Source organism: Heterocephalus glaber, unplaced genomic scaffold (genome assembly GCF_053883595.1).
Source record: "Heterocephalus glaber isolate CG9 unplaced genomic scaffold, H.glaber_assembly_v1.0 deba00001442, whole genome shotgun sequence".
In the NCBI taxonomy this organism is placed as follows: domain Eukaryota; kingdom Metazoa; phylum Chordata; class Mammalia; order Rodentia; family Bathyergidae; genus Heterocephalus; species Heterocephalus glaber.
In genome coordinates, this window is record NW_028258296.1 from 24,724,534 (window position 1) to 24,744,794 (window position 20,261).

At 38.9% G+C, this 20,261-nt stretch overlaps 1 protein-coding gene across 2 annotated transcripts in view; it reads left to right on the forward strand.

The window, feature by feature from the left end:
• The window catches only part of Lrrc8c (leucine rich repeat containing 8 VRAC subunit C), an 86,747-nt gene that overhangs the window by 41,132 nt on the left and 25,354 nt on the right, over positions 1 to 20,261 (forward strand). For both annotated transcript variants that reach the window (XM_004841304.4, XM_004841305.4), the window contains one exon: positions 8,825 to 8,966. In XM_004841304.4, the coding sequence (XP_004841361.1) occupies positions 8,829 to 8,966 (138 nt within the window). In that variant the 5' untranslated portion in view covers positions 8,825 to 8,828. The remainder of the gene's footprint in view (positions 1 to 8,824; positions 8,967 to 20,261) is intronic.

Genomic DNA, 20,261 nt, shown 5'->3' on the forward strand with positions numbered 1-20,261 from the left:
CAATTTCTTGAGCATTTTTAGGCCCCAGAGCTAAGACTGCAATAAGAGGTGACCTTTGTCTTTTCAGATTATTCTAAATTCCAAAAGTTAAAAAGTAAACAAGAAACTTTGGTTTTAGTGTTCTTGAGGGTGGAAGTCTCCCTGTTTTCTCCTCCCTGCTGCTTATTGGTTATAAAGGAAGTAGCATTCCCCACAAATGGCTTGTCCAGGTCATTTGCCTGAGCTTTCTGGCCTACACTGTCCATGCCAGTTTGACTGCTGCTTAGCACAGTGCTTCTTTCTGTCGAGGTACAGAGGTAGATTGGAGAGAAACCTCTGTTTCTTTTTGTCTACCCAGGGAAGAGATAAATCATCTTCAAAGCAGTTATTACAGATTTCTGAGGTGACTCAGGCCTAGATTCGGGATATTGAGACTAATTCAATGAAACTAATTTTTTTTTTTTTTTAAACGGGGTCTCACTATGTAGTTCAGGCTGCCTTGAACTCACTAAGTAGCCCGGGCTGGCGTTGAACTCCCAGTTATCCTCCTATCTCAGCCTTCTGAGTGCTGGAATTACAGCCGTGCGCCACCAAGCCTGGCTCTACACCTAAACTTCGTCTAAACCACAGTGACCTTAGAAGTTTGAGGGAAAGCACAGCCTTTTCAAGGGTATAGATATCTGTGGGATAGTGGTGTGTATACATTCTACTTCTTAGAAGACTGTTCTTTGTTTAAGAGAGATAGAAAAAATAATGAAATAAGAATGCCAGTGAGGTTCAGAGAGCTAAGGCATTTCTCAGAGAGACCATTGGTGTGTTTAAAATATCACAGCCAGGGGAAAGGAATAATTGATAATCTTTTATGGTTATTTATAAAAGACTATTAGAGCACAGCTTAGCATCATTTCGAAAGGATTTCTTTAAATACACTCAAAATGTACAAGGTAAGGGTTAAATTATTATCAGTATCATAAAATGTAACTGAAGCTATTTGACAAAAATCCTAAAGAAGCTAAAGCCTTCTTTTAAAATCTTAGCAAGATTTAGAAATGCAAAATTCCAAACCCATATATTGTTAAAAGAATTATATGTTGAGATCTGTTTTCTGTCACTTATTTCTTAATAAATTAATGTTCAGACAAGGGAGTCACAAAATTTGGCTATTTCTTTGGGTGCAAGCTGACATCTAAAAAAGTAAAGTGACAGAACATTGTGCATTAAAATTGCAGTGATCCTTAATATTGAATTATAAATAATTTCTGACTCATTTTCTCATCTCAAGCATTCTCTTCAGTAGTGGAATTTTTTTTCATAATCATTGTTTGTAATATGAACCTATGTGATAATACTCTTCTATTATTTGCAGCATCAGCCTTATGAAAAAGGATAATAAGATACAGATTAGTTTGGCCTCTATTACACAATGCATAATTGGGTATATGAATCTGTGTGTGAATGTATGCATAAGTTTATTTCAATTTAGAAAATATGTATTGAGGGCTTCTTCTAAAGCATAGGCATTGTGCTGTTTTCCAGAAGATTCAGAAATAAACAAGATATAAATTTTATCCCTGGTGAAATAAAATAACCTCTGTAAATCCACCACTGGAACAGGAAACAATAATAAATCCCCATTTTCAAAGAAGAGCAGTTTCAATACATGTTTTCTTAGGAATTTTGTCAGTGAACTTTCCTCCATGAATGTACAAGTACAAATACCTTCTCTGTTTTGTTCTCTTCTATTTGCTTTATCATAGTGCCTAACATAATCACTCTCATAATGACTTTAGTCATGTTAGTGAAGGAAAGTGAATAATACTGTGAGAAAAAAAGCAGCTACTGATCAGAATATGTGACATATTTTAGTAGATTCAAAGTGATATCTTTATGACTACAAACGATAACTGGAAATGTAAAGGACTTGTGTATCCTCAAGTACATGTGAATAAAAAATATTGTTCTTTAAGTCTGTGAAGGGAATAATCACAAAAAGGAGTGATCTCTTCATGGGTTAAAAGAGAACTAGAATTGCAAGGTTAGAATATATTTTGTTTCCTGCCACAACCACCCTTAGAAAAGTGATAACCCCAATTTGAAGACTCTCCAGACAATGTAGCTAAACCATCAGCTGAACATATGACATCACAGAAATATCCAATTAGAAAATACAGAAGCATGCACTGGATTACAAGTTCAGTTTGCCTCTTACTCCTTTAAGGAGGGCTGGGGGTTTAGCTCAGTGGTTTCGCTGCCTGCTGCACAAGCGCAAGGACCTGAGTTCGATCCCTGGTACCAAAAATAAAGACTCCTTTAAGGAGTCAAAGTGCTCTCGTTTTAGATGCCATAAAGGCAGTGTAGCTGAAGAAGCATTAACTGTATTAACAGTAGCTTATTACTTTATTTATCAAATAAGTGACATGAAAAGAGATTTAAATTCAGGGGAACTTCTACTTAAATTACTTGTTTCTTTGTACATTCTGGGTTCCTTAAGTCCCAGTCAGTATCCCGTGGTAAAGCAAAGGGAGCTCCACAGTGAAGAAGAATGTTTGTTTAGATATCCTAGCTCAACCCTGGCTGGATCCCACCTGCAAATCACCTAATCACTCTTGGCTTAAGTTTTTCACCCATAAAATGAGGAACATGGACTGAATGATCTCTGGTCACTTTCAGCCTCTAAAGGTTTATAAGCTATTTATGATTTTCTCTTTCAATTAAATATATTCCCAAAGAACCATATAATTAATATCATTCTTAGTGGATCGTTATAGAACTGCTTTAACATGTGTACCATACTATATAATAAAACAAGATCTAGAGTCATGCTCTTTCATGGGAAAAACTTGTAATTTTTATGTTATTGGGAATGTGTGACCTTTTTCTCCTGATTTCCATTTTCATCTTCACACTGCTGGAGAAAAGCAGTGTATTCTCTAACTTGTGTTTGGAGCATATCCTGATGACTTATTTTGATTTGTGGAGCCTTTGGGTACAACTGGGGAAACCCATAGTGTAAAATTCCAGTATTTCTGTGTTCTTTCTATTTTGTACCTCTCTGTGCTGGCCTCAACTGTGGTAATGTCCTGGCCCTGTATTGAAGGACCTTCCTCTGATGAGAGTACTCAGCTGCACACTTTGTGTAGTTATTATTTCTAAACTTCAAGCAGCTACATCCCTTTCTTCATTAAAATTACAAATATTCACAAATTTATTTTTCAAGTATTATCTACTGTATGCAGAGCATCATTGTCTATGTATTTGTGATAAATCTACAAACAAAATAGAACTGAAAAGAAAAGTCCTGTCTTTGTGAAATGTTTGTTGTGGAAGGAGAGAGGCAATAAGAAATAGAGGAGTTAAGGATGGCTCTCAGGTTTTTGGCCTTGGAAACTGGAAAGATAGAGACAAGAAAGCTGCAAGTGGAGCAGGGCTTTGCTATGGTAATGGGAGTAGGCTTTGGTTGCACTGAGTTTGACATGTGTAGTGAAGATCTGAGTGGAGAGGTCAAGTTGAATCTCAGTCTGGAAAGAAATATGAATTTGTGTTCAGTGTGGATGGTATTAAAAGCATTGAGACCAGCTACATTCAGGACAGTGAAGGAGTTAGGAAGTGAGAAGTACCAAAAACTAAGTACTTGGGCACTTGAAAATAAAAGGTCAGGGAGAAGAGGAGGAAAGAACAATGACATACAGGAAGGAACAGCCAGAGAAGGAGGAAGAAAACTTGAAGTCTGTGATGTCCTAACAGCCAAGTGAGGCATGGCAACATTATGTAAAATGCTGCTGATAGATCAAATAAGAGGAAAATTGGAGGAGGTATAAAGATAATCATTTACATTTCTAAAGTTTAAAAATATTTGAGTGGAAATAAAATTATGTTGCTTGATTATTAGCTTGTTAATATTTAAGCCAGACCATTTATTCAAAGGTAGCTCCCTTAGCTTTCAGTGATAACTCTTGAAATTGTCACAAGTAACTTGGAAATGACAGTGATAATGATAGAGAAATAAGGTGTAGCTGCCACTGTAATGCATGACTTCAGAGGCACTGAAAAGTGTAAAAGAATAATACCAAAAAGAAAAAAGGTTTTAATTAAGCATGCAAAGGTCCATCCACTGTCTTTTTAGTTGGGAGATTTTTATTTAACTCTTCCCCTTATTCCCTTTTTTGTATCAAAAATATTAAGGACTAATGCTGTGCTGGATGTCAGCTTGGAGCTTTGTTATACATTAAAACATAAATTCTGTCTATATAATACACTGGGGCTGGGGATTTAGCTCAGTGGTGCTGCGCCTGCCTCGCAAGCACAAGGTCTTGAGTTCAATCCCCAGTACCAGAAAAGGAAAACATAATAATAGTAATACAGTGAACCTCTGCCTGGGTGGTTCTCAAAGTGTGGACAATGGGAACCACACTTTTTGTTTACTGGGGAGGTTGTTTGTTTTGTTTTTGTTTGGTTTTGGAATTTTGGGGCCTGGGACTTGCTATGTAGCTCAGGCTACTTTGAATTCCCAATCTCCTTGCTTTAGCCTCTCAAGCACTGGAATTATAGGTGTGTACCACCACGCCTGGAACCCAGACTCTTTAAAGGTCCCTACAAGGTCAAAAAGTTTAATGCATTCTTTTACCTTTTTACCAATGGTGCAAATATGTGGTGGGTAAGATGTCTTTGCATGAATCAAGCTAGAAGTAGGAGATTATACTTAAGGGATTATATTGCTGGGTAGATGCTTCCATTTTATTAAAAGTGTGTCTCTCTAGGTGCGGTGGCCCATGCCTGTAATCCCAGCACTCAGAAGGCCGAGGCAGGAGGATTGCCATGAGTTCCAGGCCAACCTTGACTACATAGTGAATTTAAGGCCAGCCTGAACTCCATAGCAAGACCCTATCTCAAAAAAAAAAAAAAAGCCCTCCCCCATCACTTACTCTTCAATGAGTTGGGATGAAGTATTTTTTTTTAAAAGTGAGTTTCACTTAATGTCCTTGTTGAAGCAGTACAAATTATTTTAGTAACTTAAAACACTGTGATGAAATGGGAAAAATACACAGCAGTTCTGCAGCATTCAAAAACACAATGATGTCTCAAGGAAAAGCCTTGTGTGATGTTTGAATTGAAAGTTGAATTATCTACTTTATTATGTTACACTACTCTTACTTGAATACAACAATTGAAGTTCAGACGTGTTTGTGACTTATTATGAATTAAGTGACCCTGAGTTTACAGGAAAATAACAAAGATTTGTTCATAATTCTTATGGTTTGTGTCTAGATGCCCCCCACCCACCCACCCACCAAAGCCTCATGTGGTCATAGCTGAGGCTTTTTCAGAGGTGGCTGAAGCTAGAGTGTAATGTTGGGATTAAGGGTGTGTGATTACTAAATCAGTCCACTAATTGGTTTGGCACCACCCTAATCCTGATAGCCTAGATAAAGTATAAAAGGGGCAGAAAGAAGCTGATAAGGTCCCTTGCTTCCCTGCTTTTGCTGTCTTCCACCTGCTATGGACTGTTTCTCCTCTGCGATGCCTGTCTGCCAAACCTCTGGGCCTTGGAGCCAGCCAACTATGGACTGAGATTTCTACAAACTGGGAGCTAAATAAACCTTTTCTCTTTTAACTTTGGGTGTCAAGTGTTTTGTCTCAGCAATGAGAGAGAAATAACTAAGGCAATGACAAAGTTCTAATTTTCAAGTGATAATTAGAATTTTGGAGAACTTGTAACCTCCCAATAAACTTGACAGTTTCTTAGTACTTAAAAATTTTTCTGATGATAGCATGGTGATATTAATGAACATGCTTTTTTCTATTTTGTAATGAAGTGTGTCAATACATAAAACATCCCATAACTCAGTGACCCATTATTTTCCAGGTTACCAATACATGGTGCTACAAAATCATGCATGGGTAACAAACACGTTGAGAATTCAAGACAGACTAAAGGGTTTTAATGTAGAATTTGAAAGTTTGTTGATATGGTTTCCAGGTTTTATGTTGTAAGTCAACTTCATCAAAATTCAATATAGTCTTAAAAAATGAATATCCACAATGACCTGAAAAAGCTATTAAGATACATTTCTAACTATATATCTTTGTTTAATTTGTTTTTCCTCCCAAACAACATATTACAGTATCTTGAATGTAGACACTAAATCAAGAATCCAGGTGTCTTTACATTGAGCCAGTATTAAGGAAATTCATAAAAATGTAAAACAATGCCATTATTCTCACTAATTTTTGTGTTTGGAAAATGTATTTTCCTAATAATATATATTAACATGAAATGAGATTTTTTAATGAATTAATGTGTATTTTTTAAATTTCTTGGTTTTAGTTCTAACATGAAATTATTCATGGTTATAAAGCATCAACACTTTAGTGTTCTCCTCATTGTATGTAGAGTATGAAGGAGTCCAGAGATCAAAGAGTTTGGGAACCATTACTCCACACAGGTGCACATTCTTCTTGAAACTGTCCTCTGCTTAAATGGATAAGCCCAGTTCCCTCCAGGGAATAAAAAAATATATGAAAGAGACAGTAATCAAATCTACCAAAAACAGTCGAGTATAGCACAAGTAGTTTGCTAATTATCACTGTCACTGCAGCTAATTAGGATCACTCCAAATCTGAGTTGAATAAGCACTCCACCATGAATAATCACCTGCATTCACCTATGACCTATGTTGATTTATTCAGCAAGCAGTTGTTCAAGTCCTGTTATTTTCTGGGTACTGCAGAGAAGGATGGGGATGCAAAATAGTATAAGACAGTAGCTTCTGAAGCAGAACTTGAAACTTACGATGAATTAGTACTTGTCTGTGATTATCACTGAAACATCTGACTGGAACACATCTGGGGCAATGAGGTTGTCATGATTCATGAGAAATGAGGCCACAAGGTGTCAGGAAAATTAAAATGTGAGCTGGTCTGAAATTTTAATGACACTAGGACTATGTGATTTATTTAGCTTGTGTGGTTTGCCTGCAACATATGTTTTAAGGATATGCATATGCATGACATAAACGCTCTACTCTAAAGAAATCTGCAGCCTAGTAACAGAATGGAGCTCTATTTTAGCAAAGTGAGGAAATAATATCAGACACTAGATGTGAAGTAGTTAGGGTCATAGGTGAGCAGGTCTCCTGGCTGCTGAAATTTTAACATTCTTAAAGAACAAAAGGGACTGGGGATTTAGCTCAGTGGCACCGCACCTGCCTCACAAGCACAAGATCCTGAGTTTGATCCCTGTGCCAAAAAAAAACCAAAGGAACAAAAGGAAAATGAATTATTTTTTAAGAAAAGACTTAAAGCAGCATGACAGAATTAATAACTTTTTCCAAAACTATACTATCAATAAATTTGAAGGAGAGAGTTGGATCTAATCTGGTGTAGTATTAGGAAGGAAAATCCATGACACAAACAAGATTTAGGAGATGGAGCTGGAAGTGTAGCCTTTCCCCTGCATTTTAAATGAGGATTAAGTAAGAAGACAGATTTGGAGAGGCAGAAAAGAGAATGGTTTTCATTTGGCCTTCACTGGCCACCTTTCTTCCTTGCCATAACATACGGAAAGGGTTAACCCCAAATTCTGGGTCACAGTAAAGGCAGTGAGGATGAGGCATGAAAAGGGAAAATGTAGACCAAGAAAAAGATGTGCCTCTTTTTCCCTTTTTACACAGCCTCAGGTGCACATTGTTCATTCAGTGTCTTGTACTAGTCAGCTTTGCATTACTATAACAGTGCCTGAAGTAAGTCAACTTTAAAAGAGGAAAGGTTTACTTTGCTTCATAGTTTCAGAGATTTAAGTCCCTGATCAGTTCACCCATTGCTTTTGGCCCTGTGGAGAGGCAGCATGTCATGGCGGGAGTGTGTGGTAGAGGAGGCCTGCCTACCTACCTCATGGTAGCTGCAAGAAGAAACAAGAAGAGGCTAGGGTCCCAATGTTGCCCTCAGTGGCACACCCCAGTGACCTAACTCCCTTCTACCAGGCTCCACCTCTTAAAGGTTCTACTACTGCCCAAGAGTGCCATAGGCTGGCGGCCATGCCTTTAATACATAGGCCTTTCAGGACACTAATCCAAACCATACCAGGTTCCTAGGGCAAACTAATTTCTCAGAGGAGAAATCAGGTTAAGTGTAAGGTTCATAGTGAAATAAAGGAAGTAAAAAAATAGGAAACAGAAGCACAGAGACAGAAAAGGAGGGATTAGGGGAGAGCACATGGTTCTCCCCAACCCACCACCATTAGTAAGATTTGAAAAAGGCAATGTGGCAACATTGCTTTCTTTCCCCATGGAGTAAGCAAAATGTCTTACAAATAAGGCTCACTAAAGAATTAACACAGGGGGCCAGGGATTTAGCTCAGTGGTTTCACCGCCTGCTGCACAGGTGCAAGGAGCCGAGTTCGATCCCCGGTACCAAAAAAAAGCATTAACACAAATGAATGCTGGAATGACATTTAAACATAGTTTAAACTGTTAATCCAAGAGGGTAAGAGAAACAGCAAAAACGTTTCAAAGGATGAGCTCGCTTTTTGCTGACATCTTTGCGTTCTATTTGAATGAACAAGAGCACAAGAAATAACAAGGACTTGACCACAGTCCTGTGGCCCCCAGGAGTACAACAGGAGCCTGGTTGCTGGACAATAATTCAGTAAAAGTTCCTGCCTTTTTCATGTGGGTCTCCTCATTTCCTCCGCCAGTGGCTTTGTTCAGTGTCTCACTGCAACACTAGTGCACCTTGGCAGCTTCTGGACTGCAGATCTGTGCTTTTGAAAGGTTGAAGCAGCCTTTCAGGTGCTGGTAGAAGTGTACTTACAGACAGATTAATTCACCAGTAATCTCTCTTTTCTCAGAAACATGATTCCGGTGACAGAATTCCGGCAGTTCTCTGAGCAGCAGCCTGCCTTCCGGGTGCTGAAACCATGGTGGGATGTGTTTACGGATTACCTCTCTGTGGCCATGCTGATGATCGGTGTGTTCGGATGCACTTTACAGGTTGGTGCCTAGAACCACAGTAAAATAGGGACAGAGCAAGACGCCACACCAGTGAAACTTCTTTCAGAGCCCACTGAGTGATTTTCAACAGTGTAAATATTAGTTGCTCTCCTCTTTTTGTATATGTCATTTGTAATCATGGCAGGGAGCCTGAAACATTTGCTAAAGTCTCCTAATAAGGTAAATATAGTACTTATAAGGTTTCAATGAGCCCTACTGCAGTTGACTAATCTCAAATGATAACTTCCATCAACTTTCAAAGTTGGCTTTACAGTGAAATACAGATGTATATCTAAAATGCCTTTTTTAATGCCAAAATGGAACCCTCACTTTTCTTCACCTCTTGCACTTAAGCCTGGGAGGTTTTCTGGAAGAATCAATACTTGGTAACATATATCATTATTTTGCTCAATGTTTAATTCTGAATTAAAATGTAACCCAATCAAAATGTATTCTGTATAGATGCTATATAGTCACATGTTGAAACCTATGAAGTCCACACACAAGAAAATATACATCAGGAAAAGAAAAACTTGTATAAATATTTTAATACTAAATTTATTGAGACATCATGATATTAATAACGTTACCTTTGGCCTCTACAATTACAAGAGGTGCTCGAAGTGGTGGCCATCAGCTTCCAGACATTTATTATGGCAAACTGTACACTTTTTTTTGGCGGGCTCTATATATGCTGTGTATTCACATACTGAGTCCCATAGAGATTCTATGTGTTTGTATATGAATCTAAATAGTGTATGTTTCACACTGCTATGTGTCAGACACCATCCTTTGAGAACAGAGGCACCAGTAAGTAGTTTGTGTCTAGGGGAGAACTAAATGCACTACCAATCAGAAGTTAGGTTGCACCGTGATACAGGCTGCCACACAGCAGGAAGGAAGCACAGAGGAAGGATACTTGGCTGGACTTGGGATCAAGTTTCACATTAAAAACTTGGAGGAGCACCAGCTGAAGCCAGTCAAGGAATAGGAACTGGGGGTGGGAAAAGGTGCCAGAAGAGGAGAAAGAGAAAACTTCAAGTTACAGATGCGAGAAGGAATACAGCATTTTTGGGAACTCTCAGTAGGTCAGTTTGGGGTTATTTTGTAAGAGTCTCAGCACTGTCCATGTGAGCGAAACCACAAAAGGAGAAGGTGATGAGGGAAATGATGGCAGGAACAACATTGAAGAGTACATGGAGGAGGAAGGGGAGCTTCTGAGGCAGACTGGGAAGGAGCAGCCATAAAAACACATGGAAACCAGGAGGGAAGACTGTGACAGCAGCCAAAGGAAAGGTAGTCCATGACCACAGACAGTTCTCAGTGAATCACAGAAAAAATTGGCTTGTAGGCCCTCTGAAATACTAGTTTCAGTGATTGGACAAATGGGTAAGAGTTGAGGCAGAGGCTGTTGGGTAGATTCAACTTTCATAAAAGATCAGCTGGAAGAGGAAGTTGGAAGAGAGAAAAGTAGCTAGCAGTGGTTCGGCATGGAAATAAAGGTCTTTTAAAGCTGATATTAATCATAGTTAACACATAGTGCTTCCTTGTATCAGACAGTACTCTGGACATCTTACACACATTTAACTCATTTTTCCCTCATGGCAACTGTAGGATATAGGTTACCCCCATTTACAAATGAGACTGCACAAGCACAAAGAGGTTAAGAAAACCTCCCAAGGCAGTAGCAAGCCTTTATTCGCACCCAGCAATTTGGATCCAAAGTCCTTCTTAATCCCTAACACTATACAGTATTGCCTTTTATTTAACTAGAGATTTTATCCCCTTTCTGTGACCCAAAAAACAATGCCAGTGAGAAGCTAGAGTCTAAAAGACAGAAAGAGCCAATGTTCATTCATTAGTAAAACAAGAACTTGCTGAAGAACTTACTGTGTGCCAGGCACTAGTCTACCAAGAATGAAGGAAAAAATAAATAAAATAAAATCTCAGCCTTATAGATTTTGTGTGTGTGTGTGTGTGTGTGTGTCAGGGATTGAACTCGAACTCGGGACCTTATGCTTGTGAGGCAGGCAGCAGCACCACTGAGCTAAATCCCCGGCCTTCAGCCTTATAGAATTTTAATTCCATGAGAAAGGAGTGAATAAATTAAGCAAAATCAATTACAGATATTCCTTGTTCAACAACCTACCTGCCTAATAACTGTTCAGACTTACGATGGAGGTGTGCTGTTCAGACTTAAGACCCCTGCATTCACGGGCCCGGGGATTTAGCTCAGTGGTTATGCCACCTGTCTCAAAAGTGCAAGGACCAGAGTTCTATCCCCGGTACCAAAAAAAAAGACCCCTGCATTCAGATTTAAGACCTAGGAACCTGACAGGTGGTTTTTTGTACTTCTGTACTATAGTGTACGTACCATATACATAATGACTTGTTCACAGGAACAGAATTTGGTCATTAAATTAGAACCATCTGAGTAAATTCCATACAACAATCCCCCAGGAATATGTTCTAAGATGCTCCGTGGATTCCTGAAACTGGGAAGAGTATATTTTTCTTTATTTGTTCTTACCATAACTCTTACCAACCTCAGCATATAACTTTTCCCTTTTCTTGTTAAGTCAAGAGCTTCCACTTTTTCACTAAAGGAAAACACTAACTGAATGGCCAATATCATGACCCTTGTGCTATTGTCAAAATAAAGATTATTAGAACATAAGCACTGAGACACAGCAACAGTCAATCTGATAACCAAGATGGGTACCAAGTGACTAACATCACAGTACTCGGAATGCCATGCAATTTATATTTTGTTATATATTTATAAAGTGTTTCTTTCTGTAGTTTTTCCATTTAATATTTTTAGGCCACAGTTGACCATGGGTAACTGAAACCAGAGAAAGAGAAATCATGAATAAAAGGGAACTACTGTAATATGTTAGAATGTGATAGCACTGGAAAAAAAAAGAAAAAGCATGCAAGGATGGTAGGAGGTCTCAGTGGGAGCATTAAGCGTTGTAACTTGTGTCCAAGGAATTGAAGGAGACACAGGAGTAGACCATGCATCCTGGAAGGAGCCTTCAAGGCAGCAAGATCAGCAAGAGCAAGGGGCACAGAGACAGAGATAATGGGACCCTTCAACTTCTGCAGCATTTTACTTTCTCTACAGAATTTCAGCTGTCTAGATCTGTTTCCCTGGAGATCTGAAAAAGGTAGAATGTTAATTGTGTTACTAGGCAACATTGATCAAGGTATCAATGACCGCTCATTGGTCAGCTGTAGCTGGGCTGGGAGGGAATTAAATGCCTGGCAGGAAACCAAATCATTGGATTTCTCTTTGTGGTGACACTTGTAACTAGGCATGCAGCTTTGATGCATAAAAGGTATATCTATTGTATTAGCAAATATATTGGCTCCTTTAGGACATGAGGCCTAAGTCATAGCAGGTCCTGAGTCTGCATCTTTTCTTGTACTTGAGATGCTAAGGGGAGGATATGTTCAGGAAGAGACTAACTGTGGGCAGCAGTGTAGACCACAACACAGACATTTGTGAAGACTTTCACAAAGGGGAAAACCTGATGCTGCCTTGCTGACAAAGTATAACTCCAGTCCAATCTCTAAGTGATTCTGGTGCCATGTGGGATTTATGATACTCTTAATCTGAATGTTGAGGCGATCCTGGAACGCTCCCTGATGCTGTTGTAGGCCTGAAGAAGGGGTCTCCCTGACTTACAGAATTAGAAGCCAGGGGTCGGTGAGCTAGAGCAGTGTGAATGAGGAAAAGAATAAAGATGCAGCCCACAAGACAGTGGGTACCAGTTCACACAGGACCTTGTCACCCACTAAAAAGGTGGCTTTATGCTCAGTGAGACAGGACACATTTGGATGATTTTGAGCCGAAAGTTGTCATGATCTGAAGTTTTAACAAGACCTCTCCAACTGTTGAGAATACAGCATAGAGGGTAAGGAAGGAAGCAGGTGATTATTTGGAAGACTATTGCTGTAAACCAGGCAGAAGATGAAACAGACAGCATGGATCAGGTCAAAAACAGTAGTTCTAGACATATGTTGAAAGAAAAACCACTAAGATGTGCTGTGAAATATGAGAGAAAAAGAGATATCAAAGATGATCTTAGGGCTGGTTTTTAGGCCTAAGCAACTGGAAAAAGTTGTTTTTTTGTTTTTGGGGGGGGGTTTTGGTACCAGGAATTGAACTCAGGCCCTTGTGCTTGCCAGGCAGATGTGGCACTATTGAGCTACATCCCTGTCCTGGAAAAAGTTTGTTTCTGAGCCTGTTGTTTTTGAGATAGGTGTTAACCATCGAAGTTGAGATACTAAGCAAGCAGTTGAGTATAATACCAGGGGTTCAGACTTAGTAATGAATGCTTATCTTCTGGAGGAAGGAGGGGTTGGGACCAGGACCCAGGCAGAAAAGCATCACCCGGGACTGAGGTGGAGAGGACATCTTCCATGAGAATGGGAATTATGAGTGCAAATGCATTTTATTTGGAAGTGGACAGAAAGATGGGAGTTTGTGCCTTATTGTTTCCAGTTTCTCTATTATGTAGAAAGTAACACATCTGCTGAGAGATTGGGAGGGTAGGAAGTAGCAGGAAATGGCAGCAAGGAAGGTATTGTACTAGAGGCCTCAAGGTAAAGGCAAAGATTTGGAGTGGCCAGTTTGGGAAATAGAAGGAGGTGACATAGATTAGAAGGAGAGCTGTAAATCTGACGTTATGACTTTGCCAAGGCTCCCAGTACTGCTTCAGAGTTGCCTAACAAACCCAAGAAAGAGATGGTTTTTATTGTTTACATGTTGCAGGGCAGGATGAAGCACAGAAAAAAGAAAGACATAGAAAGCCATTAAAATCTGGTGGTTAATTTAGCTGGACATGGTGGCATATATCTGTAATCCCAGCACTGTAGAACACTTGAGGCAGGAGGATTAAGTGTTCGCGCCCAGCCTGGGCAATTTAGCAACTTAGCAAGACTTTGTCTCAAAATAAAAAAAATTTAAAAGGGCTGAAGATGTATCTCAGTACAAAGGCCCTAGGTTCAATCCCAGCGCCAACCCTCCAAAACCCCCAAGCGCCAACAATCTATCAGGCATCAGTCACTGTGTGGGGTGCTAGGTACTGAACAGGAAACAGCACAGCCTGAGGTGATGCCTTCCAATGTGAAAGTGGTTTCCAAAGTGGTTTCTTGAGATATACTATATTGTCATCTCAGCCACTGCTGGGACTTCAAGAGGAGATAATTGAGCAAAGTCTCAGAGAATGAGTATACAAAACCAAAATATCCGTATTTTTAAAAGAGGAGAAAGGAAAAAATCAGCACAAATGGAAGATTTAGTATAATCATTTCACAAATCTCTCATTGATCACCATAGTGGCAGAGGGTCCAAGTGACATTTTAGGGGACGGAGTCAGGACTGTTAAGCTCCTGCCATGAGTGAAATGTTCCCACTGTGGAACTGTGGAACTGTCCTATTGAGAATACCATTAGCACATCCACTGAGTAATGCATAAGAGAACCTGTGCCAGAATCTGTATGTATCTTTAGTTTCCAGAACAAACCTGTGGAAGTAGACACTTTTCAGAGAAGGATTTGACCATCTGGGAGTTTGGGTAACTTGCCCCAAAGCCAAGAGGGTTGTCAGGCTGATTCTCTAACCTGGCCTTCTACTCCTGTCCACACTACTGTGATGTTGTGGAACCATTTCAGATTGTATGGTCAAAGTTTGGTTTGTAAAAAGAAGTGCAAAATGATGAAAAGAAAAAATGAAAAGTTATAAAAGTATCAATTTGCTAAAATACAGATTAGATTTTAAGAAGTTATGTTATATACCTAGTATAAAAAACAGTAACTTCTGTAGTAAGCATAAAAGAAATAAGAAATAACACGATATAATCATTAAAGAAAGTAAAACCACCAGGGATCCATATTGCAAATGAAAATACTATTCCTTACAGGAGGAAGTTAAGCTTTTATTTCATCCCTGCCGGGATAATCCTCTGAAATTGGCTTAATGACTGACAACTTTAAAAAGAAAGGGTTCTCTGTGAAGCTCAAATTCCTTTTTCATTTCCAGTAATACTAAAGCATCTAAAATATGTCTTTATGCCTTGATTTTCTGTTTGTAAGAAGAGAGCACAGCCGGGGATTTAGCTCAGTGGTTTGGACACCTGCTGTGCAAGTGCAAGGACCCGAGTTCAATCCTCGGTACCAAAAAAAAAGAAGAGAGCACAGTCATTCTTTTTTATTATATTTAATAGCAAGTTAATTCCTAGGTTTGAAAACATGAGAAAACAAAATCTTCGGTAGAGTTAGAAAGTCACTCATTGATGATAAAATGGTAAGCCAACAACAGCTTTTTGAGTATTTTGAAAATAACTTCTTCCATGGTATGTAAAGTTGCTTATCTCTTTACTCCTAAAAGGTAATATTCATATAGCTTTAAGACAATGCAGCTTCAAGAATACTGGAAGGAGGAAGAGATTAATATCTATTAAAAGGATGCGGTTTCTTTCTTGTTCTGATGTAAAAGGATTAGAATCCATGCTCTTGTCTTACTCATCTGACAAATATTTGTTCATTTCTAAGCAAGTCACTATTTTCAAGGCTGCTATGGAATAAGATCGTGCATAAAAAACATCCTTTAGATTACATCAGTCCACATAAGAAATATAAATTCGCTCTTAACCAAGAAAGTGTAGGAGTATAGTGTACATCTCCTATTCCTGCACAGTCATTTATGCTCAAGGACCCATAGTGTAAACATCCCACTTTGTTCTATAAACAACACTATTCAAAGGCTCAACAATTTCAATAAAATCAGCCAAATCCTAAAAGGTCAACATGTTTCTTCCTGGAAAAATAAGATTGCTTTAGATAACTGCTCATTGACTCTAGGTTATCTTCCTATGACCAAATCCATAGCAGCCCACAGACAGGCAGTTACCAAATACAGAGGTAGCAGCTAGAAACCAGAAACAGGAATTGAAAGACTCAAGCCTCCTGGAAGCCCTAGGGGCCCTGCTTTTCGATTGTAACACGGGAAACACATTTCCTGTTTTCTGAATGGGGGCTTGGGGAGGGAGTGATAAGAGAATGGTTTCAATGAGTTAAGACCATTTACAGTACAAAGGATCTAGGGAGGCCGGAAGTGTCTTCCCTAGGAGCTGCCCTGGACAGCAAGGCCACTGGTCCCAAGTTTGGAACGTCTGAGCCCACTCTTCCTCTTTCCTGATTTAGAGACATCAGTGTCCCTGATTTAGAGATATCAGTGTCAGCCGCTCAGCAGTAGGCCTTCAGGTGAAAATGCTCTCAGGCCGTAGGCTGAAAACTACAGGTGTAGAAAGTTACAGATTTCTGAACGATCTCAGAGGATGTCATTTTAATAGTGTCTACAGGATTTTCAGTAGATTTTTTCCCAAAACTTGAATTTATAAGTGAAGGCCCAGAAATTCTTTCTTAGATTCTTATTTAATTTAAGGTGAAATTCACATTACTGATGAAATAGCAGCACAGATGAGTTAAGTATAAAATGAAGCCCGCAGCCTCATCTGATATGTTGTATAAAGTTTCTACACACCCAGTACACATCACCATTCTATTTGGGTCTTTGAGGATATGAAACAAAAATCATTTGAATTGTAAAAATGATTGTTAGAACATGTTTGCAGTACATAATGATTACATTCCTTGTGGGGAGTTGGTACATGTACGTAACACATCTCAATTCTTTTTTCATCCCCTTCTCTCCTCCCACCCCCGTGAAAATAGTTTCACTTTATTTATTTTTTATTTTCTTTGTTTTGTTTTTTTGGTACCAGGGACCAAAAAGGCAGGCACAGTGCCACTGAGCTAAATCCTTGGCTTATTTTATATATATATATATATATATATATTTTTTTTTTTTTTTTTTTGTACCAGGGATCAAGCTCAGGACCTTGTGCTTGCGAAGCAGGTGCTGTGCCACTGAGCTAAATCCCTGGCCCACCATGAAAATAATTTTAAACAGCAGCCTTCCTCATGTCTGGAGAGACAGTGGAAAATGCAGTCAAAGAGACACTATTTCAGACCCGTGTTACATCTAGGAACAAAAATATGCCTTAGGACCACTATTGTTATGGTTATTCAAAGTGATAATTTTGATCTTTACTTCTTCTAATTTTAACTTTAATTCTTTAATTTAATTTAATTTTAATTCTTTAATTCTTCTAATTTTAACTTTACTTCTTGTCATCTATCACCTTGACAGTTTAATGTGCTGTGAATTCCTGTCCCCAGGAATAATGTATGAGTGCCTTTCACCTCACTCTCTTTGGCTTAACAAAGAGTAGGAGTCTAAATACTGTTTTCAGATCATTTGATGCTGTCCAATGAGAGTCAGTGAATGGGGAACCTTGCCTTTTATCTCACCATTATGGGTTGATATTATCTTGTTACCTATTGATCATTTAATAATATGTCTTTCCCCCAAAATTACAAAGCCCTGACAGAGTTTCTGGCTTTTTCTATGCAAAGCAAGTGAAATTTATTGTACATTGAGTCTCTGTTGTCCTTGTGTGTGAATCATTCAATATCTCTGTTTAAAATCTAGATTAAATACATTTGGTGTGATAAGGGTGGCCTTGTGTTTCTCTTCAGGACCTGTGATTTAGAGATCCCTCAGTCTTATAATTGTGGTCAGACAAAGGACTCACACCCCCGCTTGAGCCTCACTGTGTTCCTCTCCAGTGCATCTCTTCCCCTTCCACCCAGAACACTGGGAACCCTCCTGTCCTCCCTCCAGTGAGGGACCCATGGTGAGGATTCTGCAAACATTGGAACCACATTTTAATTGTAGATTAGGAAGTGTATAGGTCAACCATGGAGCCTTTTGTTCAATATAAATAATGTTGCTGCTTCCCCAGCACTATTGTTTTCCTTTGTAAAATCATGTGGGGTTTTTTGTTGTTTATTTTACAATTCCTATTATTTTGAAATATCTGGCCTTTGTATAGTAAAAAAGTTCTAAAAATATGAAATAAAATGCTCTTGATTGGAGATATTCATACCAACAGATTTAACAGAAAAAAAATAAGTTACATTGACTATAGCGAGAACAACTAAGTATCTAAGAATTAAGTTAACCAAGACCTTAGAAAACTTTTAGTAAACTTTTCTAATAAATGACATATAAGACAATTTGAATAAACAGAAAAGATAGTTGGTGTTGTAGAGATGCCAAGTCTCCACAATTATTTTATAAGTCCAAATCAATAAAATTCCAATTCAAGTTTTGAGAAACTTTATAAATTTATCCCAAATTTTTTTAAAGTATGCTCACTTACAGTGTTAGAGGAGAATAGAATGGCTTAAGAGATAAAAATTACAAGGGGAAGAGAAGCAGGGGGAAGGACGGAAAGGGACAAGATTTACACAAAATGATGATGATTTACAATATACATGCCTCGAAGAGCACAGGTAGGTCAGCCCTCTCCCCTAGCTCCCCTGCCGTGACCCCACACATCCACACATGTGCACACAATCATACACACTATATGAACTACTTCTGCTTTCCTTTATAGAATATAAGTCAGATGGTCTCTCCAAATTGTGTCCTTTTTTCTATTGTAAACATATAAATCGCTTTGCAAATATTTTTACTGTATTTCATACATAGAAAAATCATTAGCTCCGAGATTTATCATCTCTTTGTTTAAGAAACAAAACTCTAGTTAGAATATCTACCTCTAAGTTACAGGAATATAAACTCCATAATGCCAGAGGCTTCATCTCTTGGGTTCATTCCTATACTTGCAGGATGGAAATCAGTAGCAGACACACATAACTGCTCAAAAGAATTGATTTTGTGGAATGAAGGGTTGAGTGAATGAAGAGGTAGTGAAGAGCATGCTTCAGCCATGTACTAACATACAGAGAGCATCTGGTGTCCTTGGAAAGGGGTTGTTAAAGTACAGAGAGCTACAGTCATTTCTGGGCTGTTTACACCATAATTTGAAAGGCGGTGACAGGTAAGAAAGAGGGACCCAAAAACCCTGTACAAGGCCTGGCTGAAGGTATTTACTCTCAACTTGAGAAGACTGAAGGAATGGAAGGACAGACAGCAGATACTTGAAGGACTGCCAAGAGAAAAATATAAATGGCTTAAACTTACTTCTCTTGTCTTAGAAGACCAACAGAACCAGTGGTGGAAGTTTTAGAAAAGAAAGTTTTGGTTCTGTTACAAACCCAAACTTTTAAAAAGTCAAGACCTTTCTGAAAATGCCAGATTAGTTTTTGTGTTTCCTTTTGTTGAGATATTTTCTAGAAACTGACTGGCCAGGCGGAGGGGTGAGGCAGTGAAAGGGTGCAGGTGGACAAAGAGGCCCCATGTGTCCCCTATATATAATAGTTCTAAGAAGCGAGGTTGAGAAGCAGTCAGAATGACAAAATCCTGGAAGAAAAACAAACGTTGTTAAATACATTTAAAATGTCATGTCAGACAGCTAAATACTTTGAAAAAATGAAGCAGTGTGAGGTTGAGGGCTTTGATTTCACTTTAAGTAGGCGGGTCCAGAGAGTCCTCCCAGACAAGGTGACATTGGAGCAGAACAAAAGGACCAGAAGAGGGAGGGAGGCATGTCGGTGTCTGCAGATGGAGCCTCACAGACAAAGACACAAAGAGCCAGTATGGCAGTCCAGAGCAGGAGGACAGAGGACAGACAGCAGAGCATGAGGGAGAGGGGCCCCTTCCTAGTATTACTGCATAGATCCATTTTGTAGCACTTGAGGCAAGCACTGACTCACTTTGAGTACCTGCCCTCTAGTGTCCTGGAGCACTTGTGCTCCCAGGAGTGCTAGGTGTCTTGGTTTAAGCTCCCAGCTTTTGTCTGACTTGACACCACAGAGTTAAGATGAAAAGTTTAATCCTGCAGTGTCTTGGAACCTGGGGCCATATAAATTACCAAAGCAACCAATTACCTCTTCCTTGACACTCACCTAGCCACAGGGTAGGGCCTTAAATTGTCAAGAGCATATCTCATCTCTCCTATATGATGTAAGTTTCTTGTCTGATTCATCTTTGTACCCACCTGGCTGCCTTAACCTACAGGAAATGTTTGTTGAATGAAACACGTTAATGTGCTTCAACAATGCTAAGGATTTATTGACTGTCCGAATAATAATAATAATAATAATAAACTGCAGTTTAAACCTGCATTATAAAGTGATGGAAGAAAGCTTTTTATAGAGGAAATTACTAAGGAGATGAGAAAAAGAAGATCTTCTCTAAACAGCAGGAAAAGCTGTTAAATGAATTTTTTTGGGTAGTATGAGAAATTTACCACT